Raw genomic sequence first — 27,521 nt, 5'->3', positions numbered from 1 at the left:
CCACCATAACAAAGCTGTTAAAGCAATAGTCATAATAGTCATAATTTATATATATTTATGATTTAACCTAATAGTTATAAAATATATGTTATAGAAATACATCTTGCTCTGCTGTGTAATAGTATATACTCAGAAATCAGAAAGCCATGTAATTTCTGCCAAAGTACCCAATCTGCTCTGGGCCTTTGGAAAGATATTTCTTTCCTTTCTCTTCTTCTGAAACATTCAATTTATACTCCCCATTTTATATTTTTTTCTCTCTATTCCCTTCTGAAGGCTTTATAAACTGCTTTAACCCCCACCTCCCTACTGAAATTACTTTCTCTAAGGCTGTGATTCTCAATCTTGGCTGCACACTGAAATCAGCTGGGTACTTTTGAAACTACTAATGCCAGGGACCTACCCTCAATGATTGTGATTTCACTTTTCTGGGGCATGGCCAAGGTGTCAGGAGCTTTAAAGCTCTCCAGGTAATTCTCAGGTACAGCAAGTATGGGATCACTCACTACCCAAAGGTGCCTACCAGCCTTTTCTAGTTAAATACAATGGATTGTCTCAGTCTTCATTGTACTTGTTCTCCCCAGGGCACTGGATATTATTGATCACTCCCTGATTCCCCCCCCCCCCACCCCCCCCGATTCTTTATACTTTCTTTTCTTTGGGAAATCAACTGTCTCATTTTCCCTCTGACTCTTTCTTTTTAAAAAATATATTTTATTGATTTTTTACAGAGAGGAAAGAAGAGGGATAGAGAATTAGAAACATTGATGAGAGAGAAACATCGATCAGCTGCCTCCTGCACGCCCCCTACTGGTGATGTGCCTGCAACCAAGGTACATGCCCTTGACCGGAATCAAACCCGGGACCCTTGAGTCCACAGGCCGATGCTCTATCCACTGAGCCAAACTGATTAGGGCTTCCCTCTGACTCTTGTGCTTACTAACACAGCTACCAACTATGGACATTCTTCCAGACTCCACTTCTGGTCTTCTTTTCTTTTCTTTTTCAAAATATTTTTATTGATTTCAGAGAGGAAGAGAGAGGGAGAGAGATAGAGAGAAACATCAATGATGAGAGAGAATCATTGACTGGCTGCCTCCTGCACACCCGCTACTGGGGATTGAGCTTGCAACCCGGGCATGTGCCCTTGACTGGAATTGACCTTTTAGTCCGCAGACTATCCACTGAGCCAAAATGGCTAGGGCTGGTCTTGTTGTCTACCTCTATACTCTTATCCTCTTAGGGCTTCAACTACTAACTTTGTGCCCAATTTATGTCTCAGAATTGATTTTATTCATTCAACAAATGTTCATTCAATTCTGCATGGTGCTGATGCTGGCATATTCTCATGCAAAATATGCACAAAGTTCCTGCTTTGCATATTGAAAGTCCTCTTCACTAAAGAATATCTCCACTCAAAGCTACTTTCACCCAAGCTAAAGAAGCACTCATCATTTTCCCTCATAAATAAACATATTTTTAACTACCAAATTCTATCAATGACAAAACTTTTGCACTCATTTTCTAGATTCAAAATTTAGAAGTCATTTTCAAAATTTTACTCTTCTCTCTTCTTTACCCTCTATACCCAACCGTCACCTAGTTTTGAGATCTGCTGCTTCTTTTCTTTTTGTTTGCATTGTCTTGTATTGATTTTACCCATTCCATTTCTCTTCCTGCCCTACAGTTCAGGTCTTCATGGCCTCCCACAGAGATTACCACTGAGGCTTCTTCACTGGGATTATTCCTTCCCCACCTTCCTCAGCTTTTTGCTAATCTCCCTGAAACATACCAAGGCATTCCTCTGTACTTGTGCCTTCTTATTCATGACCTGGTCAAGCATAAATTCCTGTGGCTGCTTTTTAAGGCACTGTGTTGCCAACTGTGTTTATCCACTTCCCTCTTTCATTTTATCATTCAGGTCAACCTCTCTCTCTCAAGACTCCGCACCAACCGACAGTAGAAGGCACACACGGCTGAGTTTATAGGGCAGAGCTTCTGTCCTGGTGCTGCTATAGGCAAACCATGTCATAACTTAACTCCTTGAGTTCTCATTAACCTCCTATGCTAATGAGGGAGTAGGTATCTTGGACCTTAAAGTGTTTTTCTATTTTTAAATTCAGCACTCTGGTCTCCTTCAGGATGGTCTGCTCACAGTTTCCCCCATAGAACAGGAGATCTCTACCTCTGCTTCTCTGCTTATGCTGCCAGATGGCATGGGTTTTTTTCCTCCTCTCCATTCACCCTTCAAACCCACTCCAACAATCAATGCTACTTGAGACTTAGGTCCTTTTTGAAATCTTACCAAACTCCTTGGATCGACCATCCATTGAGCATCTCTCTCTCCTTTGAACTCTCATTACATTTTGGATCAGTACAATTCCATGGAGCATTTGATTTAGTCATTTATTGGATTCTAACTTTTTGAAATATTCTTTCGACTAGACCAGTGATGGCGAACCTTTTGAGCTTGGCGTGTCAGCATTTTGAAAAACCCTAACTTAACTCTGGTGCCGTGTCACATATAGAAATTTTTTGATATTTGCAACCATAGTAAAACAAAGATGTATATTTTTGATATTTATTTTATATATTTAAATACCATTTAACAAAGAAAAATCAACCCAAAAAATGAGTTTGTGTGTCACCTTTGACATGCGTGTCATAGGTTCGCCATCACTGGACTAGACTGTACCTATTAAGGACAGGGTATGAACCTTATACTTTTCCAAGTTCCACTCCTACTGTCTAGTTTAGTTTTGGCTGATTGATTGAATATAAGGTATAAAGAATACTTCTGGGATTCCCCCTAAGATATGTGCATTAAGTTCAAACTAATAAATATGAAAAATCTGGATTTTGTAGGACCTTTGAAGTAATCAAATTCCTCAGATTTCAGCATTCCCTTTGAATCTAATACAGAACAAGGTCCTTGTGAACATTCCAGTTTGAATCCCTTGGAAGAAGAGTGGCTTGGGGTGGTGAAAGACCAGGAGGGCCCCAGGTCTATAAGTTCTGGTGAAGAGTCCAAGTATGCAACAATGTCAGTTTTTATTCCTCCTAAGATAGGCCCATTAGTGTGTGCAAGGTATGTATGAGTACAATATGTACATGCACAATTGAGAGGATTCAAACTGGTCACAATGAGGGTGGCTTAGAATATGCTATGACAACTTTAAGCATACCAACATTTGTGTCATGGAGGTGCCAGAAGGAGAAGAGAGAGAGAGAAAAAAATTGAAAACCTATTTAAAAAATATTGACAAAAAATATTAGGGAAGTCCCTAATCTGGTGAAGGAAATAGACATACATGTCCAGGAAGCACAGAGAGTTCCAAACAAGATAATCCTAAAGAGGCCCATACCAAGACACATCATAATTAAAATGCAAACGGTTAAAGACAAAGACAGAATCTTAAAAGCAACAAGAGAAAAGCAGTTAGTTACTTATAAGGGAGTGCCCATATAACTGTCAGCTGATTTCTCAGCAGAAACTTTGTAGGTCAGAAGGGAATGGCAAAAAATATGCAAAGTGATGAAAAGCAAGGACCTACAACCAAGATTACTCTACTTAGCAAGGCTATCATTTAGAATCTAAGGACATATAGCATCCCAGACAAGAAAAAGCTGAATTTCATTACCACCCAACCAGTATTACATGAAATGTTAAAGGGCCTTCTTTAAGAGGAAGAAAAAAAAGATAAAAAATATGAACAATAAAACAGCAATAAATACATATCTATCAAAAATTGAATCTAAAAAAACCAAAATTAATAAATGAGCAGAAACAGACTCATAGCTACAGAGAACATTTTGATTGTTGCCAAATGAGAGAGGTGTTGGGGGGATAGATGAAAAAAAAATGAAAGGATTAAGAAGTACAAATTGGTTGTTACAGAAAAGTCATAAAAACGTAAAGTACCGCATAGGGAATAAGTCAATAATGTCCTAATAACTGTGTACGGTGTTAGATGGGTAAGAGATTTATTGGGATGATCACTTAATAAGTTATATAAGGTCTAAGCACTGGGGTAAATACCTGAAATTATTGTGTGTCAACTGTAGTTGAAAAATAAAAAATGATTAAAAAAATAAACGACTAAAACTCAATTTACATACATTTTTCAAGAATGCAGTTATGATCTGACTCAAAGTGCTCCTGTGTTTTACTTTCAGACTAATCAGAGGTGTAATGTAGACCTTTGATAGAGGAAGCCTTAGATGCCTATTGATACGCATCTGTCCCTCTGCCTGCATCTGCAATACTTACCATAACAAGAGTCCGTGACTGAGCAGGAGGCGGCAAAATCTATCTGTAGAAAGGAATCCTCATTCACAGCAATGTCTGTGGTGACTACATAACGGGTGCTGGCCTTTTCGATGAAGACAAGGGCATCACCAGTAGAGCCACACACAGGCATCTTGGTGCCTCCAGGGTGAAGTAGCCATTTCCTGCTATCCAGAGTTGTGAAATCATCCTCCAAGACTGTATTACCAGAAATATTTCCTCCAATAAGAATCTGAAATGTAATTTTAAAAAAGCACAAATTTTCAGTTCGGCTTGAAGAGATGAGAAAGTACAATCTTTTTGTTTGTTTTTAGCAGTCAGATTGGTCACAACTGGCATTATACAGCAAACATGACGTTAGGGGGCCTTTCTGAATGCTCTTGTTTATGTGGTCTGTTTGGCCATCTGGCAAGAAGCCATGAAAAACTGTGAAAACAAATGGAAGGATTGACAAAACCATTCACAGCTTTCATGGGCCAAATTGTGCCTTTGGAAACTATATGTGGAAAAGCAAAATTTGGCTTACATATGATTATTTTTCATGTAAAATTTCTATTTAAGGACAGTTGTACCCTACGGCACTTCAGTTTAATACTTTGTATGGATTCTACAGTTTGTTAACAGGTTCTTTGAGTTCTATTTGATGCGCATTTTATTATATATGAAGATCCTTTAGAGTTGTCCATAGGATGTTAGGGAGGTTTATTTATTTTTTCCTTCAAAGGCTGGGAAAGAGGATTTGGGAGTTACTGCCTGTGGCACCAATGCTAATTTGCACATTTTCCTTTTCAGAGAATTATAACCTTGTATCACGCTTGATGAAGTCCTTCTACCCATATGGCAGAAACTTCTCTGAGCAGGACCTGGGCCTTCTGTTGTGTCATTTATTTTATAGGCTCAGGCAATTGAAGGAAAAGAGAATGAAAGGAAGCTAAAAGCCACATCTAATCTAGCTGTGTGCCCTTGGGCAAATCACTCAACTGCCCATCCTGGGCTTTCTCTACTGAACTGGGGGGCTGCTATCTAAGGCCACATTCAGATAAGTGACAACATTATAATAGTTAATTGTAAAGGGACTGACCTGGTCGATAACCCAGGGACTGTAGAAGTGCCCGTTTTCAGAGGGCTGCCACCAGCGAAGACGTGTAGAAGCAGAACGGGCTTTCATGGGTATCTCCAGGGCGATGTACCTGCCCACGTTGCTGGAGTTGCTGAAAAGGAACTCTTGAAGGAGACTCCACGAGAGGCCGCCATTGTGAGAATACTGCAGAAGTACAGGTTGGCTCCTGGGATCTGGAACCCCTTTACCACATCCCAGTCTCATGAAGAACTGCACAAATCTGACACGAGTGAAACTTACTGTAGATATTTACTTCAGTGAGAAATTCACACCATTAGCAGAACACAAGCACTCGGGGTAATACAGGGAGTGCATGGCTTTTATGAATATAACAACTTAACAAATGTCCAAAGAAATCATCTCAAAGCCCGATTTTCTTTTTAATGTTAAAGGGAGTTAATAAAATGTGAAATCTGAAAAAAGGCAATTCTGCACCCATACTTCTATTTTGCAGTCCTCCACAGAGGCGAATCTGAGGAAGGTGAGCATTCACTGCACCCTTTGGCTATTGTATGAGAAGACAGTAGGGGTCCGAAGACTGTCCAGGTTTGGGAGTGTGTATTGTTATCTATTTAAGGTAAATTTGGATCCTTGTCCTTAGTATCCGAAACAAACAGGAAGAATATAATGAATAGAGTTCACCTCATTTATAGGTGAAGTCATCCATTCTCAGTTTATACCAGTAGATTTTGAGATCTCATATTATTGGTTTTGGGAGATACATTTAAATTCACCAGTTGTAACACCTCTTTGTAAAAGGCCAGATATCTTTTGGAAGAGGTGTGTCAAGCCTGGGCCTCATTTCTGTCTTTTGTGCCAGGGGCAGGGGAGCATGCGTGTGGGGTGGTGGTGATGGTGGGCTATGCCAACCTCTGACTATTGCTGGGTCTGCGATGGATGATACCGGCCATCAAGAACTGTGGCGGCCAGCCAGTGCAGCCTTTCCAGCTGGCAGGGAGGTGGGCAGAGTGGCAGCAAGCAGCTGGGGTGCCAATGAAAACGAGCTCACATGTTATCTTTGGCAGGCAAACTGTTGGTGCCTGGTCTGGCTGCTTGCTACCTGGTAATGCAGCATAAAATTCATGTGTAATCCAATGCATACAGCCAATTATGTATGCATGCCACACACATGAAATATATTGGGGCTTATAATAAAAGTTATCAGTTCCATATATAAAACCATGCATTCTTCATGGGTTCCTCTTCTCCCCTATCTCCATTAACTGTGTATAAGTCTCCTAACCTGAGAAAATTGGGATTTTACACAGAGCATTTCGAGGTCAATATATGCAAATCCTACACAGCATGCTACTCAGATGAGATAAATAATGGAGCTTTTAACATTGGGTTAATGGAAAAAATACATGGTTAGTGCCTAGTGACATTTATAGCTATAAAAATAGTAGTCATTTACAGAGAAAAACTTTTAGCATGTTGTCTAGTTGTACTGGGAAAACGTTTTATTAATTTAGTCATAGATAAGTATATATCAGATTTAGAGAAACCTAATAATTTTTAAATTAGAGAACTCAGATGCCAATGACAAATCTGAAAAAAAGAGCATCAAATTAAGTCATATGCATTAAAATAGGATGGTGATAAACACCATCTTGTTTCCTCTAACTATAAAATTATTACCTCACAGAAGAATTGCATTTTCTGTGGGGCATAATCAAATTTATAACTCAATAAATAAAAGATTTAGGAGGAAGGGAGGATAATATGTTATGATGTATTTTCATTTGCTCTGAAATGTTTCAATAAACAAAAACATCATTCTTTTGTTCACTTGCAAAAATAGGTCAGGGTTCCATTTTACACATGTTATATTGTCTTCTTTATTTTCCTGGCTAAGTGTTTGGCACTCATCAACTGATCAAAGGATTCACTTCTTGACAGGACATAATCCTCTGAGCCAGTTCTAAATGTTTGTTTCTGAGGGACTGTGCTCAATTTAGAAAATGAGTGCTTAGAGTGCATGAGCAAGTCATTGGACAGAAATGCTTATAAAGAATAAGGCTACACTTCAAATGTTGTTAACTTAAATTGCTAATGGATATAAAGTTAATTGTAAATAATTCGAGGGTGTATGGTATTTCCATTAGGCTTTCTATTAAGCATGGTGTAAATAATTTCTACACAGTCCAAGTGCTAATGAAAAGCATTCTGTAGAAGATGGATAAAGAAGTTGCAACATTATTTTCCTGAAGTTAAAGTAAGTTAAATATTGCCATTTCTTAGTCACCATCTTATAAAATACCAGATATTAACTTTTGTCTGCTTATTGGTATTTTATTTCTGATCTAGTAATTACACAATTCTCTTTCAGTTTTAAAATGTAAATTATGTAAACTGTGTCTTAATGGAGTCGTTGGTGTGAGAAACAGCATTTCCAATGGAAGGCCTTGCCTTTGAGATCTCTTTTTGATTTAATGATGTTCTGCCACTGTACATCACAATGTAATTTTCCAACAACATTCCAAAGTGATTACCTAGCATGTGATAAATCCAGATCTCGTGTCATCAACATGCGCAAGCCATCTTCGTTGAAAAAGAGGTTGTTTCCACTAGAAAGGATTCCACACTTCCGAGATGGCTTCCCACCACTCATTAGTAAGAATCTATCTGATTCCAGCTGACCTGAAAAAGGTAAAAAATGTGGTTTACCTGACTCCAATTATAGTCATATTATTTTTATTTATTTATTTATTTAGTTATATATTTTTAAGGAATATGGTAAGGGCTTTGTGTAGTTCCAAAATATGAAGTCATAAACATCGAAGTCATAGATTTGGGATAAGAGGCCTCTTCAACATTTTAGCAAGTTTGAATTGCTTAACCTTGGCTGTGTTATTTAAGGGTCCAGAGGACAGAAGGAGGGGGACTTTTCCTGAGTAGCTATGGTCCAGCCAGATGGGTCCCTCCTTTCTGCTCCTCTACACCGCAAAGGAAGACACTGGCTACTCACAGAGCGATTCAGGACAAAAGTAAGGCAGGGTATGTGACCATTCCATAGACTTCTTCACTATGCCCTTGCTACTGTGAGGACAGTATCAGGCAAGTGTTACATAGCTTTAACACTGTTGTAATGGGAGAAATTTCAGGATAATTTGATATTTCCTATTAAACAATATTTTTCAAAACAAGCTCTCAAATCTCAGACATTCATCATAGATTTACTTCAGTTTTTTTGATTGTGGTAAAATGCAGATAATATAGAAATCTACCATTTTCATCATGAACAACTCAGTGGCATTCAGCACATTCACAATGCTGTATAACCATCACTACTACCTAGTTCCAGAACTTCATTTGCATAATGTTTCAAGGTTCATTTATGTTGCAGCCAGTATCAGTATTTCATTCCTTTTTATGTATAAATAATATTCCATTGTATTGATATTACCTAAATGTAATTTTAGAATGTACCTTAAAACCATAAATATAATAATTTCATAGACAACTTGGGAAAAAGAAAATAAGTCTTTAATTTGGGACAAAGGAAAAAATCTTTAATCTCACTATACTAATATAGATAGCTATTACATTTGTTTAGAACTTTCTCTTATGAGGATATTTTTCCACAGTTTTATCAGAGTGCATATCCAAAGGATATTTAGTTGTGAATACTTTCAATTATTACATCATATGTATTTTTCTATGTTGTAACATTATCGTCACATATAATGTTGATTCTAGGTAACTGAGGTACAGAAAGTGATAAGAGGCTGCTTACTTAGTTGGTGGTAAAGCAATGAAAGGAATTTCCATCTCTGGAAACTTTTCCTTCCATCCAAGAAGATTAACCCTCTATAGATATTTTCTAAAATTACCATTAATGAGAAATTACATGTGATAGCAAAAGTGGTGAAAATAACCTTAGTTTTTCTCAGTTACAGTCTTGTTCTCTCTCTCTAACCATTGTTTCAAAAATGGAACCCTATAAAATTCAGAACTAAATGAAGGCTTGGGTAGTTTCAATTGCAGTGATAACTAATGAAGTATTAGAGTGAAACCTAGTGATTACTTCCAAATTACAAATTTTGTTTAAAATGTAAGCTCTTTCATAAAGCTACATAAAATTTATAAGAAGAGATTACCTTCAAAATCATCCTTGAGAAAATCAGGATTTTTGGTGCTTATTTTACAGGTTGGACCTGAGTAGCCAGGATCACATATGCACTTGGTTCCATTGATACAACTCCCATGTCCATTACACATCTCTTCACATTGGGGACCAATATAGACATTATCAATGGCCCATGTCACTGGCTGAGAGCCAACAGGGTAAAATCCTTGGTACCATCGGAAACGTACAGATCTGGAAAAGAGAAACAAGTCTTTCAAAAGCTAATCAATAGAACAACATACCTTCAAAGTAAGCACATCTGATCAATGAGCAGTGGGCAGTTACTATCACTGACTCACACTCAAGAAACAGAAAATTTAATTCAATTCTGGGAACACAAGCTCCATTCCTCAATCTATGAGATTTTGCCAATACAGTTCTTGCTCCCTGTAAGCCCTTCCCAATTCTATCACTATGTCAAAATTCCACCTGATCTTCCAACATTTTCTTTTCTTTAAAAAAATATTTTTATTGATTTCAGAGTTGAAGGGAGAGGAAGAGAGAGATAGAAACATCAATGATGACAGAGAATCATTGATCGGCTGCCTCCTGCACACCCTCTACTGGGGATCGAGCCTGCAACCTAAGTATGTGGTCTTGACTGGAATTGAACCCGGGACCCTCCAGTCTGCAGGACGATGCTCTCTCCACTGAGCCGAACTAGCTAGGGCCCAACTTTTTCTTTTTAAAAATTTTATTTTAGAGAGACAGGGAAATGGGGAGAGAGAACAAGAAAGAGAGAGAGAGAAAAACATTAATTTGTTGTTCCACTTGTTTATGCATTCTTGGTTGATTCTTGCATATGCCCTGATGGGGATCAAACCTACAACCATGGCATATAGGGATGATGCTCTAACCAACTAAGCTACCTGGCCAGGGATGCAACTTTTTCAATATTGACTTTCTTGGTGAAGCTTCTTTCATACCTTCTATCTACATTCTGCATAACAATGTTTTTTAAGTGGAGGTGACATTTGCATGACACAAAAGTACATATATTTTTTGTTTTAACTATTTAAAGCACATAACATAGTGGTATTTAGCAGATTCACAGTGTTAGCCAACCATCACCTCTATAGAGTTTCAAGACATTTTCATCACCCCAAAAGGAAACCTTGTGCCTATTAAGCAGTCCCCCTATTCCCCGCCTCTGGCAACCACTAATCTACTTTCTGTCTCTATGGATTTACCTATTCTGGATATTTCATATAATTAGACTCATAAAATAGGTGACCGTTAGTGCCTGGCTTTGTTCACTTAGCATGATGTTTTCAAGGTTAATCCACATTGCAGAAAATATCAGAATTTCATTCCTTTTTATGACTGAATAATGTTCCATTGTATGGATATACCAACTTATTTATTCATTTACCAGCTGATGGATATTTGTTTGTTTCTACCTTGTTGTTATTGTGAATAGTGCTTCTACGAACATTTGTGAACAAGTATTTGCTTAAATACCTATTTTCAATTCTTTTGGGTAAAGTAGTGAACTTGCTGAGTCAGACAGCAGATAACCAGTCCTTTAATTTCTCTCTCCCATAATTCTGACGGGATTTCCATTATTATAGTTGTCACAGGTGTAGGTACTTAAAAGCATATTTTTCCTATTGGCTATGAACTCCTAGAGGCCAATCTCCATGCCTCTCTTCTTTGCACCCACTTGTGGTGCCCCATATAGTGTTTCACATACAGTGGATGCTCAGTAACTGTTTGTTGCACAGCATTTGTTGTGAAAAGCCTTATTTTATTCTATTGGTTTATCATCAACCATGTCAAGAGAGAGCCCCAATAGATTATTTTAAAGAGAGGAGTGACAAAATCAGATTTATTTTTAGACCGATGTCTCTTACTTCTTAATTTCTTTTTAAATCAAAGGTACTTTTCCTTTTTATTTTTAAGTGAATTGCCTTTTATTTTTGATGATAGTTAGCCCCTTGGGAATAATCTATATATTTAGGTAGGGGTCCAGAAATAGTTTAGTATATTTTATTATGTACAAAACTCAATTCAAAGAAGATGGATTTATTTCAGAGGAGACAGATATAGAGATGGCATGTATATTCATTTTTGTGCCCTGTGAATCTGTCCAATTTTTAATTATAGTAGAAACCAAATTCAGAATACTTTTTAAAACAGAAATTAGAAGTCAATATTAGGAGCTTTTATTAGGTTTCTAAAGTTTAGTAGAGAGCAAAGCAGATGGAATCAAGTTTTAACCCCAACTTCATTGTTTATATCAAGCCTCTAACTATATTAAGCTGCCCCCAAAATGCCAGTTCATAATTAAATTTATTTTCAAATACTTGTCAGAGTTTAGTCTTGGCCAGGAGCACTTCCTACCTTTTGAACTTTCAGACTGCTGAGCTGAGGGAAATGGCTGGAGTTTTTCTTTGAACAAAAGCCGGCATGGACTTTTTTGAACTTCTTACTTATTCAAGTGTTCTGAATACAAATGAACCACCTTGGCTGGATATTTATTATTGTTCACCTGCCTTGACACAGAAACTGCAAGCGCTATGATAAATGGGCTGAAGGGCCTGGTCTCACTGTGGTTGTCTTCTCCTGAAATCTTATTTTGAAAATCTCTCACTGACACCCTCCCTGGTGAATGTCAGTGCCTGTTCTCCCAAGCCAGTGGTATTCAAAAGAACCTGTTCTTTAAATGTAAACTTAAAATTTCAAGCACACAACAGTGCTTTCATGAAATAGGGGTTTTGGTTGACTCATTATGAAACTGTACAAAGCAAAAGCAATCAGGAGTTTTAAAGACAAAAAAAACTCTAGACGAAAAGGACACAAAGGTGATGTGAATAAAATTCAGTGGAAGCTCAACACTTATGCTTCAAATGTGAACTGCCCACATGTGGAGGCAAAAAATGACATGTCTATACCTGAAAACATTGAAAATACTTTTTATGGTGCCCAATGGCCAGTAAATGCACAGAAAAGGGTCATTTAAACATGGTTATATATTTTTTTAGCATCTAGCACTTGTGCCATTATTATGTACTGTGCTGAATACAAACCAAGGAATGGTTGACTGAGTTGGAAAAAATTTGACTTTTGCCTTCCAGCAATTCATGCCTGTGTGGTTTTTAAGAAGAGTGTTAATTCTTTTCCTGAAACAAGGACTAGACACCACTATGAAGGCAAATTCTTCTCTTTGCAGAAATGGTTGAATGCAGCTTGAAAGATAGGTTTATACCATTGTGCGAGTGGGCATGCCTCCTTAACGGATTTTCTTTCTTTTCATAGAAATAGAAACAACATGGAATACAAATAACATGATGGACTGAGTTCTGTACCTTAGTTATAACTGGAGGAGGTATATTTTAAACCGACAAATACCAGTCGGCGAAAATATCAGTGTCTACACTTCTCTTGTTCATATTTCCAAATTACATCATCATGCCTTATGTGCCAACAGTCTGGTGGACATGACCAAAGGCTAAGTGAGGCAGGCGCCGCGGCACCAGGGCACTGTCCTGGAGTGGGTCTCCTCACTCAGAACTTCTGATTGGCAGATCTTTGTGACCTTATTTCCTACTGCTTGAAATAATATTCTTTTCATGGGGGAACTTGCTGAAGCAAGTCTCAGTTGTCAAAGCAATCTCAAGTCATGGCTTACAACCTATATGTAGGGTTGTTTTCTATTTAACAATTAGCTGGGAAATTAAAGGTCTATTAAAGAAAAAACCTAGAGCTTCTCAGCAATACCATAATGGTCATGGTACTGGTTGCAGGGGCCTAAGAGATTGGCTCTCCAGGCGCCTTTCCCTGCTTACACTGCCCATAAGCTGGGATTTGGGGGCAGCCAGGCTTCTGTTGCTATTGACTTTCTGGTCACAGCTGATTGGTTCAGGTTTTCTTTTCTAGAAATGTGAAATCATGAGTTCCAGAAGATGAGAGCTGTGGTTGCTGAGTGATATTAATACCAATATGATAAAAATGAGGATCACACCTTCTGTTGCTGATGGCCTCACACTTCCTGAGTGGAGTCCATGTTACTATTCTCCAGTATGTTTACAGTAAGTTCTTCCACTTTTTTATACATCTTTATATTTCTTGTAATATCTAACCTTAAATAATACAACTGATTTTGGATAAAAAGATTTTACTGAGCTACAAGCTTATTCCACCTCCGACCCCCACCCGTGCCCCCACCGTAGCAGTTTTCTGGTTGTGCTGGCTGAATCCTCAGCTCTACCTGTTCCAATGTTCTCCAGAGACTCTCCCTGCCTCCTCGGCGGTCACTTCTAAAGATCCTTGAGGACATTTTGCTTAGTAATGCTTTTTTTTTTTTTTTTTAAACACAGTTTGTCTATTAGAAGACTATCCTGTTGTAAATAACATATTATCTGGCCAGGGTAGCTCAGTGGTTGAGCTCCAACCTATGAACCAGTAGGTCATGGTTTGATTCCAGGTCAGGGTACATGCCTGGGTTGCGGGCTTGATCCCCAGTGTGGGGTGTGCAGGAGGCAGCCGATCAATAATTCTCTCTCATCATTGATGTCTCTCTCTCTCTCCCCCCCTTTCCCTTCCTCTCTGAAATCAATAAAAATAAATTTAAAAAATAAGTAAATATCATATTCAACAACACAAAATATTAAAGCCCTTAACAAATTATAAACATTATGCTGATTATATGAAACGGAATCAACAGATTTATGTTCAAAGATAATGCAGATTTTTGAAAATTCCTTTTCACCCTTTTGGAAAAGTACTAATAGTTTTGCTTGAACACCCAAGACTTCTAATTATGCTGAGCTTCACATCAGGAATGTAAATCTTGTAAGTATAATATTAATACTTTTTTTTTAACATACCCTAAAGAATAAGGTCCTTATTCTGAGGAAAAAGACAAATTTTGAGACAAGCTGCTTTGTTGACTTCCTCTCTCTCTTTAAATTTTTTTTTTATTGTTGACACTATTACAGATGTCTTCCATTCCCCGCACCCCTTAGCTCGCCTTCACCCAGCCCCTGCCCCCTCTCCCTTGGTCCTCACCACACTATTGTCTTTGTTCATGGGCTATGCATATATGTTCTTTAGCTAATCCCTTTACCTTCCTTTATCCAGCCCCCTAAGCAACCCACCAACCGCCCCTCTGACATATGTCAGTCTGTTCCATGTATCCATGGCTCTGGTTCTATTTGTTCCTCAGTTTATTTTGTTCATTAGATTCCACATATTAGTGAGATCATATGGTATGTGCCTTTCTCTGACTGGCTTATTATGCTTAGCATAATAATCTCTAGGTCTCTCCAGGCTGTCCCAAAGGGTAAGAGTTCCTTCTTTTTTACAGCCATGTAGTATTCCATTGTGTAAAGGTGCCATAGCTTTTTTTATCCACTCATCTGCTGATGGGCACTTGGGCTGTTTCCAGATCTTAGCTATTGTAAAGAACATTGCTATAAGCATAGGGGTGCATATATTATTTCTGATTGGTGTTTTGGGATTCTTAGGATATATACCCAGAAGAATTATCCCTGGGTCAAAAGGCAGTTCCATTTTTAATTTTTTGAGGAAACTCCATATTGTTTTCCATAATGGCTTCCCCAGTCAGCATTCCCACCTGCAGTATACTAGGGTTCCCTTTTCTCCACATTCTTGCCAGCACTTGCTGTTTGTTGATTTATTGTCACTAGCCATTCTGACAGGTGTGAACTGACTCCTCATTGTAGTTTTAATTTGCATCTCCCTGATTAGTGAGCTTGAGCTTTTTTTAAAAATATATTTTACTGATTTTTTACAGAGAGGAAGGGAGAGAGATAGAGAGTTAGAAACATCGATCAGCTGCCTCCTGCACATCCCCTACTGGGGAAGTGTCCGCAACCCAGGTACATGCCCTTGACCGGAATCGAACCTGGGACCTGTCAGTCCGCAGGCCGACGCTCTATCCACTGAGCCAAACCAGTTATGGCAAGCTTGAGCTTTTTTCATGTCTATTGGCTGCCTGTGTGTCTTCTTTGGAGAACTGTCTATTCAGGTCCTTTACCCATTTTTTAAATTGGATTGTTTGTCTTCCTGGTGTTGAGTTGTATTAGTTATTTATATATTTTTGAGATTAACCCCTTATCAGATGAATTATTGGTGAATATGTTCTCCCATACCATAGGTTCCCTTTTCATTTTATTGATGGTTTCTTTTACTGTGCAGAAGCCTTTTAGCTTGATGTAATCCCATTTGTTTATTTTTTCCTGTGTTTCCCTCGCCCTCAGAGACTCATCAGCAAAAATATTGCTCAGAGATCTGATATTTTACTGCCTATTTTACTGTATGGTTTGTAACTTACATTTAAGTCTTTTATCCATTTTGAGTTTATTCTTGTGTATGGTGTAAGTTGGTGGTCTGGATGTATTGTTTTGCATGTACCTGTCCATTTTTCCCAACACCATTTATTGAAGAGACTGCTTTTACTCTATTGTATGCCCTTGCTTCCTTTGTCAAATATTGACCATAATGGTGTGGGTTGATTTCTGGGCTCTTTGTTCTGTCCCACTGACCTATATACTTGCTCTTGTGCCAGTACTCTGTGTTTCACTTACAGCTGTAAACCTAATTTTGCCCCATCTTGTATATGTAACAAGATTGCTGACAGAGGGCCCTGGCTGGTGTGGCTCAATTGGTTGGAGCATTGTCCTGTACCACAAAAGGCTTTGGGTTCAATTCTGGTCAGGGCACATATGGGAGGCAAGAGATCAATGTTTCTCTCTCTCACCAATAAAAATGTATTCTTGGGTGAGGATTTAAAAAAATGCTGACAGAGGTTGTCAAAGTAGAAATGCCTGTGGAAAGACTACTAACAATTTTTTTGAGACAAGCGAAACATTCTGTAGGCTTCCATCCTCCATGTGTCCTTCTCCCCGCACAAGAAACATCGGTAGATGTTTGAAAGCCATAAAATTCCTACTGCATTTATATTGTGATGGAGGAGGGAATGGGAAGGGTTACATTAGGGGAAAGTCATATTTCTGTTGCTTCCCAATTGATCTAATAAAGAACCAAGGGGGATATGAACCCTTCGACAGAGTGCTGTCCCTTTTGTGCTCCTTTAAATCTATCTTCAAACCATAAGTTAGTAGTATGTTAGTTCAGCGTCCTATGTTTTAAACATACATTAGTCTGTTTCAAGTGAAGAACTGAAGAAGAAATTTGAAGGTGGAAATTTCTCCGATAAAGTCAATGATGATGCCAAAAGAAAACCACCAAATGAAAAATAAATGTGGCATAAAGCCGCAGGTCCTTACCCGCAAAGGTGCAGCTTCCCGAAGTGCACAACCTCTCTCCGCCAGCCCTGGGTGGTCCCTGCATAGTAAGTGCTGCTTGGGTGGTGCTCAGTGGAGCACAAGGAGCTGACGTGGCCACTGCTGTGGTAGCAGAGAGGGAGCAGCAGGTGCCAGGTTGCTCCAAAGTCCCTTGAAAATTCCAGTTTTATTGGCTCAGCAGATGAGCTATCAGTTGAGCATCCAACGTTGATCTTGGGGAAGAAGAAAAAATGACACAAATTACCTTGAAGCAATAAGCCTTGAAATGATTCACCACATCATTATTATCTTGAGTCCATTTCCTGGGAACTGTCTTGCTGAAATATTAAACACTATGAAATTCTGTTTTGCTTGAGTAATATCGGATATTACCTTTAAGTAATACTTTTTCATAAAGAAACTCAATGGGTCTCATGAAAAATTTATTTCCCCTCATTTTATTAAAAAACAACAACTAGGAAGTGGGTAAAGCAGAGGCTGGCACAGAATGCTGGTTCTTACCTCTGGCCTACTTTCATGGCCAAGCCAAATTAATAGTAATGAAAAGACTCTCTCTCTAATTCTAACCATCAGTTTTTTCTAGTCTGCTAGACAGGAATACCTTCCATTTTCCTTTTTGTGACACCTTCCAAATACATGTAATGCCAGTTTTGCATGAGGAGAATCTTCAACATATTTTTAATATTAAAATCATTTTTCCCAGAACAGGGAGGGCATTCTTAGAAAGACCTTTTTAACAATTAAGGAAATAACCCTTCCAGTCTTTTCCCCATATTTTCAAGTAAATTAAACTAAAACATAATTAAGTAAATGCATGTGATTTTGTCTTATGAAATTTTTTTCTCTTCCCATTGAGATAATATTTTTTGCTATCATAGCAACCGGATATATATATATATATATATATATATATATATATATAGCAACAGGATATATTTATATCTATATTTACTTAACTTATTGATTATTGTTGAACTTATTCCCCTTACTTCTGGTGAATAAACTATTGAGATTTGATAACCTTTTTAACTATAGGCATTTGTTTCTACTTGGAGTCTTTTGATAACAGAACTTTTTTATTAATATTTAAAACAAAAATTTAGAAAATATAACAGAAAGTGATATAAGGAACTTAAAATTAGAAAACCTAACAGAAAATTTAGAATAAATATAGAATAATTTCTTCACCAAGGCATCATTTGGTCCCTGACTTTTAAAATGTAAGAGATACCTCTAATTTAGAGACTACAGAGAGTTACTCTAAAGCAAATATTCAAAACTGTGTTGATGCAATTAGACACTATTTTAAGAAAGTCTGCCCAATGATATGACACAAGTATCTTTGGAGGTTAGTACTACTGAAGCCTGGCATAATGCACCTTTGGTTCTGCTAATTTTATCTAAGTTTTTGAAATAATAAAGGTTTTAAAAATTACATTATTAATTACTTTACTGAAAAATAGAGTTCATGAATATTCATGAAATACACAGAAAATATATTTGAAATTATAAAAACAGTGCAGTATTATTTTATCTGTAAAATTCATGACACCATGGTAAATATTACATATATGTGCTGGCATTATATAGGCTATAGTTACATTGACTTGGGTCCTAAGTAACACATAACAATTATGTAAATAATAATACTAGAAGAGTAGGGTCCCTTTTTATACTTATAATGTTTAAAATAATTTATTTCAACAACTTCCCATTTTAGAAGGTGGGAGATTATGTCATAAGTAAAGGACAAAAATTCAGGAATAAACCTTAGTATGACAATTCATTCTGCTAATAAAAATGAGTTACGATGTAAAACCTGTTTTGTCCTTGTATAAAAATGGAAAGCCATAATGCATGAAATTATCTGATATTTTCCTCTTTGTTCCTAGGTTTTGTTCATGATAAAATGTAAAGCATTTCTGGTAGAACAAAGCCAAGTACCTCAAATTGTATGATGGTGTTCTCATTCACACTGAGGTCGCGGGTGGTAATGGAATGCTCACCGACTTCATTTGAAACAAACACCATAGCTGAATCTTCCTCACTGTCATACAAAACAACAACAAGGATCCTGTTTAGGCAAAAGTTCATTGTGATTTGTAGAGAGCAGTGGTTTTATTTTTAGTTTCTGAATTAAATACTTACGGTGCTCCCTTTGAAGAATATGGGCAATAAAGACCAATGTTACCACCAGGATAGAAAAACCAATTGTCTTCTCTGGGCCCAAAGTCAAATGTATCCAGAAGCATCACAGGGTTGTTTAAATTATTTCCATCAATAATGAAGTCATCAATGATCCAGATTTCTTCTTTCTTACCTAAGGCATTTTTGGAGAAAGCAAGTTTTTCCAATGGTGAAAATCAGATGGACATTTTGCTCATGGAAGAAAGTCAAGGACAGAGGGACTCAGTAACAACAGGTTAAACATATGCCTTGGGAATGAAACACTAACTATATAACACTGTGTTTACAGTGATTATAGTGACAGTATAAAACAAATTAAGCTTTCAATCATATTAAATCAACACAGGATGGAACAGCCTTATTAATTCAAGAAAGATGTGACAAACAGCTTGTGAAAGTGTGCTGCCTTTTTTGTCATAGTGGTGCTACTAACCCTCCCAGTGACAAGAGTGAGCTTTTTGAGTTTGTTTTCATGGTTTCAGGGAATATATAAGACGTATGGATGGGCAGTCAACCTTCAGACTTAGAACAGAGCTATACTAACTAGTCTATTCAAGAAGCAGCTCATGATTTTAGAGTTAACCCAGGGTTTAGCATCATGCTTTTGTCAGGCTGAAGGATCATGGCTATTAAAACACTGCCTGATGCATAATTTTATTTAATTGTTAAAAACTATACAGAAGAAAATACTGTTATATACTTTATTTTTTCTTAATGATTTTCAAAACATCGGTTTATTTAAAGGTATGTGGAAATACCCAGAAAACTAGTAAAATCACTCCTTAGGCTGTCATAGAATTTGATTCATGGCTTAGGTTGGGTGTGTAGGGAAGATATTACTAAGTAGATAAGAAAGGCAAACGAAAGCTACTTTTGCAAAGCACTGTTTACACTGAATTGAAAGCAAGATAAAGACCATGCCAAGCAGAAACGTCAAGATTTCCCAAGGTCGCTTTTTCACAGGTTCCTATTTTTAGTACAATTCTTACAAAATATAAAAAAGTACTTTTAAACAGGAGCCTGTAGGAGTAACCTGGTGATTTAAATGGTTCTCTCTCTCCTTCATTTTGGAAGCAGTTGGTGAAAACAATAAAGAAAAACCAGGTAAGCATTCCAAATATAACACAAAGACAATATCCTTTGGACTGTGAAACTGGTTGCATTCCTGTGTGAATTTTTATTTGGTCCAAATAGAAAAGATTATATTTAACATAAATATAAAAGGTACAAAACATAAAATACTAAGTTTCCTCTTCACAACAAATTAAAAGTATTTACTTTGACTTATTAGTTATAAAGGAAATGCTCAGGTTAAATTTTAGAGATGGCAGTACATTTTTCTTATTTATTTCTGTGTTACCTCTGCAAAGAATCTGCTTAATGTGGTATTTCCATGCTTACATAGACCATTAAATGCATAATTTGGTAGAGTCTGGTCCTTTATAATCAGCAGTTAATAGAAATATAGGATGCAATAAAACATTAAAAATTTGTAAAATCATTTTGACCATTTGAAAATGCTATTAAATTATACATTCACTTTGCCTTTTCAACTGAAACAAGTGTATGTGATAAGAATATTTTATCTCAGGCACTATCTGCTTGGTGTAAGCCCTCTCACTTTGTCATGGCATTTTGCTATAATGTTCTATCTCGCTAATGAAATGCCATACTCAGAAGAACTATGTGTTCCTAAATGAATTCAGCAAAAACGTAGTTACAATTGATGAGTGCCTAATGGTAATGTTGGATTATTTTTTAAAAACCTTAGACCTATGACAAGATTCAGTTATATTTTCATCATCAAGAGAATTTATGAGTCAAATATGAAGAGATGGTAAAGACATATATAAAGTTAAATATTAATTGAGACTCCTCCAAAGTGAAGCATGTGAAATGTGCGTGATGAATAGCTAAGCTACTCAGTTGATAAACATTTCCTCCCACTTTAGAAACAAACGTGTTAACATGACACAGTCAGTGCTGATCATAAGAAAACATGTGCATTTTTACCGTGATTATAAGGCTGCCAGAGTCTGAATCTTGTAGCATTGGTTTGGGCGGTGTATGGCAAGGGAACATTAATGAAAAGTATGTTGGTCATTTGAGGGAAATAAAACTCATCCATCAGGTGCCAAGTGATTCCCCCATTGACAGAGAATTGCAATAGAATAGAGTGAGACCTCTCTGGAGTGCCTAGAAAGAAGATAATACAAGCATAAGACATTCCGTGCTAAAACGGGGAAACAGTCTGCTCTTAGACTAGTCTTTTGGCATCACTGCATAAGCTGACTTATATTCACATAGAGGTTCTGTAGTCCAGCTACTTCAGAGGCAACTTAAAGTAATGACAGGATGAATTTTCTGTATGAATATATCTCAAAAAACATAACAAATTTTGGATTTTCATACAATAGTATCTCCTCTTTCCAGCTATCGACATATCTTTGTGTTTTCATTTAGGAAATATTACATAAGGTTTTTTTATTCTATTGGCATCCCAAGTTTACAGAGGATCAAACATTTAAATCTCAGGATACAAATAAAAATCTATTTGAAAATTTGTTATATACAATTGGCATTATTTGTCAAGAAAGTTACTTAGTTAATATGAAATCTCGGAATGACAAAGAGTTGGTTTTTTTGAATTCACATATGTAAAAGAAAATCCAAAATTTCTATGAGTTAAAAATGTTTAATTTTAAAATTCTTACAGCTAGAAAGTAGTGGTGGAAAAAGACTCAGGGACATGATGATAAATTTAACTACCACAGAACTAGTATGATTATTATAGCTATGTGCAATTATTATAAAATCAGTAATCTTACCTTATATCAAGATGAATTTTATTATAGAAGAACATTTGTTAACCTTTATGTACTTAAATTTATGTTAGCTCTTCCATATGATAAAATTTATGGACCTCAAATACATTAATTCTTTGTGGATAAGGAATTGTGCATGGGAGAATTTTCTTGAAGGGAAATAATAAAATAATACCCATAGAAATGACTTACCTTTTGCTATAAATCTAAGTGAAAACTGGACATACATGGTATTGGTACAGTCTAGATCTCTTGAAATAAGCATCCTTAGTCCTTCCTGAAAACAAAAATATAATATGTTCAGCAATCTTATTTCATTGAAAAATTATTTTGATTTCCTATACCCTAACTTGGATCAGCTAAGTAATAGATACATACATGTAATGATCAAGAAGCCATATTTGGTCTAGTATAAAAGGAAAAATTGATAGTTTCCGCTTTCTTAAAGGCTTTCATTTCCTATGCCTGAATGACACAATTGCATTATCTCAAGTCTAAATCACATTTTGCTGTGACTATTAGAAAAAAGTGCAAAAATGATAGCATTATATATCTACAGGCCTTTTTTAAAAAAATAGCCTCCTTTGATCCCAGCATGCTGTGAGCAGACTAACGAGGAAACAGATGGAAAATGTGCCAAGTGCTCCTGCTGGAAGCTGGGAACGAATAGGTGAATTCCTCAGGGTCCCAAGGAGTCTTCGGAACTTACCACTCCTTTGCACGCTCTGACAGCCCCGGGGGGCTCTCATTCATGCTGACACAACGCCCTCCAGCTGGTCAAGTTAAATAAGGCGTAACTAAGCGAGTCCTCCTGCCTGGGCTCTACCCGCTCATGCAGAGAAGCCGAAGGAGGAGGAAAATGGTCACATTAGCTTTAGCAATTTTTTTCTGCTAATAACCATTCCTGGTTGCCTGGCAATGACAGCTCCATAGCTTGTTTTCTATGTGTGTATACAGGACTGCAGTGAAGGCCAATAAAATTTCACCATCAACATGTCCTAAGTTAAATTTTTATAAGTTAAAAAAAATTTTAATTTTAAAATTCTTACAGCTAGAAAGTAGTGGTGGAAAAAGACTCAGGGACATGATGATAAATTTAACTAAATTTAAAAGGTCCAAACTGTTTTTTTTTAGTTTTTCAGCTGTGACTTCTGAATGAAGTGACTTTTTGGTGGTGAAGGGCTGTGTTATCCTGAGTAACACTGTCAATTGATTTTTTTTAAAACAAATACCAAATAGATTTAGGCAAAGCAAATTCTTCCTCTTCTCCAGAACATCTGCTATAGAGCACTTTCCGCGATAGCTGAAACACTTTACATAGAACTGACTTTGTAATAGCAACCGCATACTGTCCACAACAAGCTCTGTTCTAAAACTGACGCCTCTCATTTAAAGCCCCTAGCACTCCTAAGGGGACGATGTTACTCTCTTCATGTTGCAGGTAAAAATGACACTCAGAGGGACAGTAACAGTTTTTAAGTGGTGGTGACAGGATCTGAACCCGGACAGGTCAGATTCTGAAACTTATCCTCCATCCTTCCTAAGATACCAGTGTTGATTTTTTTTTTTAATTTAAAAATATTTTGAAAGCAGTGTTGATTTTTTAAATTTAAAAATATTACTATTGATTTTAGAGAGGAAGGGAGAGAGAGTTAGAAACGTCACTGATAAGAGGGAATCACTGATTGGCTGCCTCCTGCACATCCCCTACTGGGCATGTGCCCTGACCAGGATTGAACTGTGACCTCCTGGTTCACAGGTTGACGCCCAACCACTGAGCCACACTGACCAGGCACCAGTGTTTTGTTGATTAAATCATCTTTTGGTTTAAGGATAAGAAATCCACATAATATTAAATTTAGAATTTGAGAATTATTTGATATTGTATGAAAACGCAACTGCATTTAAACGCATGCTTGAACTTCACGAAGCATAGATTCAAACTTCCAGGATTGAAGGTTGTCATGTAACAAGCCTTATATTTCCAGTCGTTGTTTTTCTTTTATCCTAATAACTCACTGCCTTACTCAGCCTGTGACACTGAATCAATGCCTGTTCTTATTGAGTCAAGGTCATTATATTCTCCCTCATACACTAGCAAGCACTAAAGCTTGGATGTTTTTGCAACTTGATGTGAAGGTGGCAGTTATGGGGGAAGGTGTCTTCAGCTTGTAATGAAAAGGCTTTGCCCTAACCGGTTTGGCTCAGTGGTTAGAGCGTCGGCCTGTGGACTGAAGGGTCCCAGGTTCGATTTTGGTCAAGGGCATATACCTTGGTTGCGGGCACATCCCCAGTAGGGGGTGTGAAGGAGGCAGCTGATCAATGTTTCTCTCTCATTGATGTTTCTAACTCTCTCTCCCTCTCCCTTCCTCTCTATAAAAAAATCAATAAAATATATTAAAGAAAAAGAAAAAGCTTTGAGGTGGTTAGTTGATAGATCCAACTAATACACATCCCTTGCTAGTATTAAGAAAAAGGACTACAACTACCCTTCCCCTTTTATGATGGAATGTAAGTATACTAGTAAGTTGTTCCATATAATTGAAAAAGTTCCGGGGTGTCTAATTTTATACTTCACTTTGTAAGAGCAATTTTGTTGAGAGTGGGTATGATCTGTAATATGTAAATATCTTCCTTTTATATTTGTAGTATTTGTTTACAGTCCAGCACTTGACATTGATAATTACATGGCGAATCGGTCAGGCTTGGGTTCTGCATATATTCTAGTTCATGTACCAGCAGATATTTTTCTTTTGTCATTGTTTTTCCAGGTTCGGTAATCCATTTGTGCTAAATGTGAGAAATTCTTTTGCATACAACAAGCTATTTTAACTGATACAATTCCTGAATCTATAAACATTAAAAAGAGACTATCATTTCTTTTTTCATGAAAGAATGCCTTTCTAGGTCAAACTCCAACCTACTGAATGGCACACGCTAAGCCCTCACTACATCTTGCTGAGCTGATGGGTAATATGTCTAATACATATAATGCTTGGCTGCTCTTGCATTTGGGTGGCTAACGGGAAAACATAAAAGACTCTATGTCTTCCTCCTTTATCGGGTCTAGGGACCAGGTTAATTCTACTGCTTAACAATTTACCAGGGAGAGATATTTGAATTATGAAAGGTGACAGGGCTTCTCATTTTTTATCCTGTCAACAGTTTCAAACGGATCAGAAGTGAGCTAGTGGTAATGAGAGCTAAAGCCTTAGACAAGACTAAACCCCAACCCTCCTCCCCCGTCCACACACAACAAAACCCAGTAGTTCTACCTCAATTTCTTTGGTTCCTCATAACTCTTAGGGTGTAAGTCTCAGACTCCTAAGCATTTTTTCTAACTCATCCAAAACTCGGGAAAGTTCTAAATTCAAACAAGGATGATAGGCAGCATCTATTAGCTAGAATTGAAAAAGTTCCGGGGTGTCTAATTTTCAAGTGTTAGGTGTTAATCATTAAGGTTGTACAGAAACCCATGCAGATTTCTGTTAAAGATTTCATTTGCACACCTAGATTAGCTGGTTTTCCCATGCTGAGAGAGACTTGATAAAGCATGGGTTCACATACACAGATGTGCCAGCTCAGCACGGAGCTTCACACAATCGCCTGACATTTCTCTAACCAGATATCTAGGATGAAATAGAAAAAATACTAACAATGCTTGAGAATGCTATTTAACCTGACTTAAATGTTTGGTTTCTTAGTGAAAAAATGGTTCTATGGGTGGGGGCAAAAGGAAAGAAAAAGCAAAGACTTTTCACAAAATTATTTTAGCCCGGCCAGTTTGGCTCAGCGGTTGAGCATCGACATATGAACCAGGAGGTCAGGGTTCCATTCCTGGTCAGGGCACATGCCCGGTTTATGGGCTTGATCCCCAATAGGGGGCATACAGGAGCAGCCGATCAATGATTCTCTCATTGATGTTTCTATCTTGTTCTCCCTCTCCCTTCCTCTTTTAAATCAATAAAAATATATTAAAAAACTATTTTAAAATATTGCAAATTAAACAGTCAGTAATAAAGTGTTACATTCCAGAAGTGAAAATTCTAGAAATTGCATCTGTATAATTTTTACGTCTATGATTCAAGAAGAAAGTAAAAAAGTATGGTTACCAAAGTGGAGGAAAAAATTTTATGCCTAAGTGGTCATAAATAATATACTGAATAGAAGAGGAAACACGGTTTGGGCGAGGAGACAATAATCTACACTAATAAAAGAGAAACATGGTTATTGGCGTACGACCGCTACCCTTTTCATTGGCTAATCAGTGAGATATGCAAATTAACTGTCAGCCAAGATGGCGGCCGGCAGCCAGGCAGCTTGAAACTAACATGAGGCTTGCTTGCCTCAGTGACGGAGGACTCCAACGTTCCCGCCTGTGGCTGCAGGCCTCTGAGCGGGCAGTTTAAGAAACATTGTAACAAATACTGCCAGACTTCAGCCAGCAGATTCGCAACATTGTAAGCAAAGGCCAGAAACCTACTTTCAGCCGTGGAGGCCTAAGAGCTGGAGCCAAGCCTCAAGGTAAAGCTGGCCCAGAATAAAAAAGAAAAAAAAGAAAAAAAGCAGTGGTTGGGAACTTCAGTCACTCCCAGCCTGAAAACAACCCTCAGCCCCTCACCCAGACTGGCCAGGCACCCCAGTGGGGACCCCCACCCTGATCCAGGACACCCTTCAGGGCAAACCAGCCGGCCCCACCCATGCACCAGGCCTCTACCCTATATAGTAAAAGGGTAATATGCCTCCTGGCACCAGGATCAGCGTGACAGGGGGCAGTGCCCAAACCCCCTGATCGCCCTGTGGCTCTGTGTGTGACCAGGGGCGGGGCCCCAACCCCCTGAGCAGCCCTGCTCTGTGCCTGATAGGGGGGAGCTCCCCAACCCCCCCCGCCCACAGGCCCTACTCTGTGTGTGATGGGGTAGAACCATAACCTCCCCATCGGCCCTGCCCTGAGTGTGAGAGTGGCGGCGCCCCAACCCCCTGATCAGCCCTGCTCTGTGGGTGACGGGGGCAGCGCCCCAACCCCCTAATTGGCCCTGCTCTGTGTGTGACAGGGGGTGGCACCGCAACCTCCCCATCGACCCTGCCTTGAGTGTGACAGGGGGTGGTGCCCCAACCCCCCAATCGGCCCTACCCTGAGCGTGACTGAGGGTGGCATCACAACCTCCCAATCTGCCCTGCTCTGTGCATGACGGGGCAGTGCCCCAACTCCCCAATCGGCCCTGCTCTGAGCCCAACCAGGGGCTGCACCTAGGGATTAGGCCTGCCCTCTGCCACCTGGGAGCAGGCCTAAGCCAGCAGGTCGTTATCTCCTGAGGGGTCCCAGACTGCGAGAGGGCACAGGCCGGGCTGAGGGGACCCCCCTCCCCCCCAGCACAAATTTTTGTGCACCGGGCCTCTAGTTATGTATAAAACACATCATCTGAACAGATTCAGAAATGCATCCGTGCGGAGCAGAGCGTGACGAAAGGAATTTCAGTAGCAGTACAGAGAAGGAGAGTGTTATCTGACCCCTTTAAAAATGAGAGATGTTCCGGATTTGATGGTTTCCCCATTCAGATTCCCCCTCTCTGCACCGTACACTTCCGGCCAAAGGTCTGGATGTAAGTTCCCGTTGAAATCATCTTTAAGAATGGAGGGCAGAGGAACGACAGGAACGCAGTAGGTTCCACCAAAGCCCCGGTCACATCTACGAAAAAAA

The 27,521-nt window shown here is 38.3% G+C and overlaps 1 protein-coding gene across 2 annotated transcripts in view; it reads right to left on the bottom strand.

Annotated features, from left to right (window-relative positions):
• Positions 1-27,521, bottom strand: part of RELN (reelin) — a 439,320-nt gene that overhangs the window by 51,661 nt on the left and 360,138 nt on the right. For both annotated transcript variants that reach the window (XM_036327598.1, XM_036327599.1), the window contains exons 36-45: positions 27,332-27,509; positions 22,013-22,097; positions 21,009-21,191; positions 18,957-19,128; positions 18,753-18,855; positions 16,791-17,020; positions 9,509-9,729; positions 7,901-8,048; positions 5,370-5,628; positions 4,271-4,520 (exon numbers count right to left, since the gene is read on the bottom strand). In XM_036327598.1, coding sequence (XP_036183491.1) covers positions 4,271-4,520; positions 5,370-5,628; positions 7,901-8,048; positions 9,509-9,729; positions 16,791-17,020; positions 18,753-18,855; positions 18,957-19,128; positions 21,009-21,191; positions 22,013-22,097; positions 27,332-27,509 — 1,829 coding nt within the window. The remainder of the gene's footprint in view (positions 1-4,270; positions 4,521-5,369; positions 5,629-7,900; positions 8,049-9,508; positions 9,730-16,790; positions 17,021-18,752; positions 18,856-18,956; positions 19,129-21,008; positions 21,192-22,012; positions 22,098-27,331; positions 27,510-27,521) is intronic.

Source organism: Myotis myotis, unplaced genomic scaffold, assembly GCF_014108235.1.
Source record: "Myotis myotis isolate mMyoMyo1 unplaced genomic scaffold, mMyoMyo1.p scaffold_m19_p_11, whole genome shotgun sequence".
NCBI classification, from domain to species: Eukaryota; Metazoa; Chordata; class Mammalia; order Chiroptera; family Vespertilionidae; genus Myotis; species Myotis myotis.
This window is presented reverse-complemented; position numbering and strand designations above follow the sequence as displayed.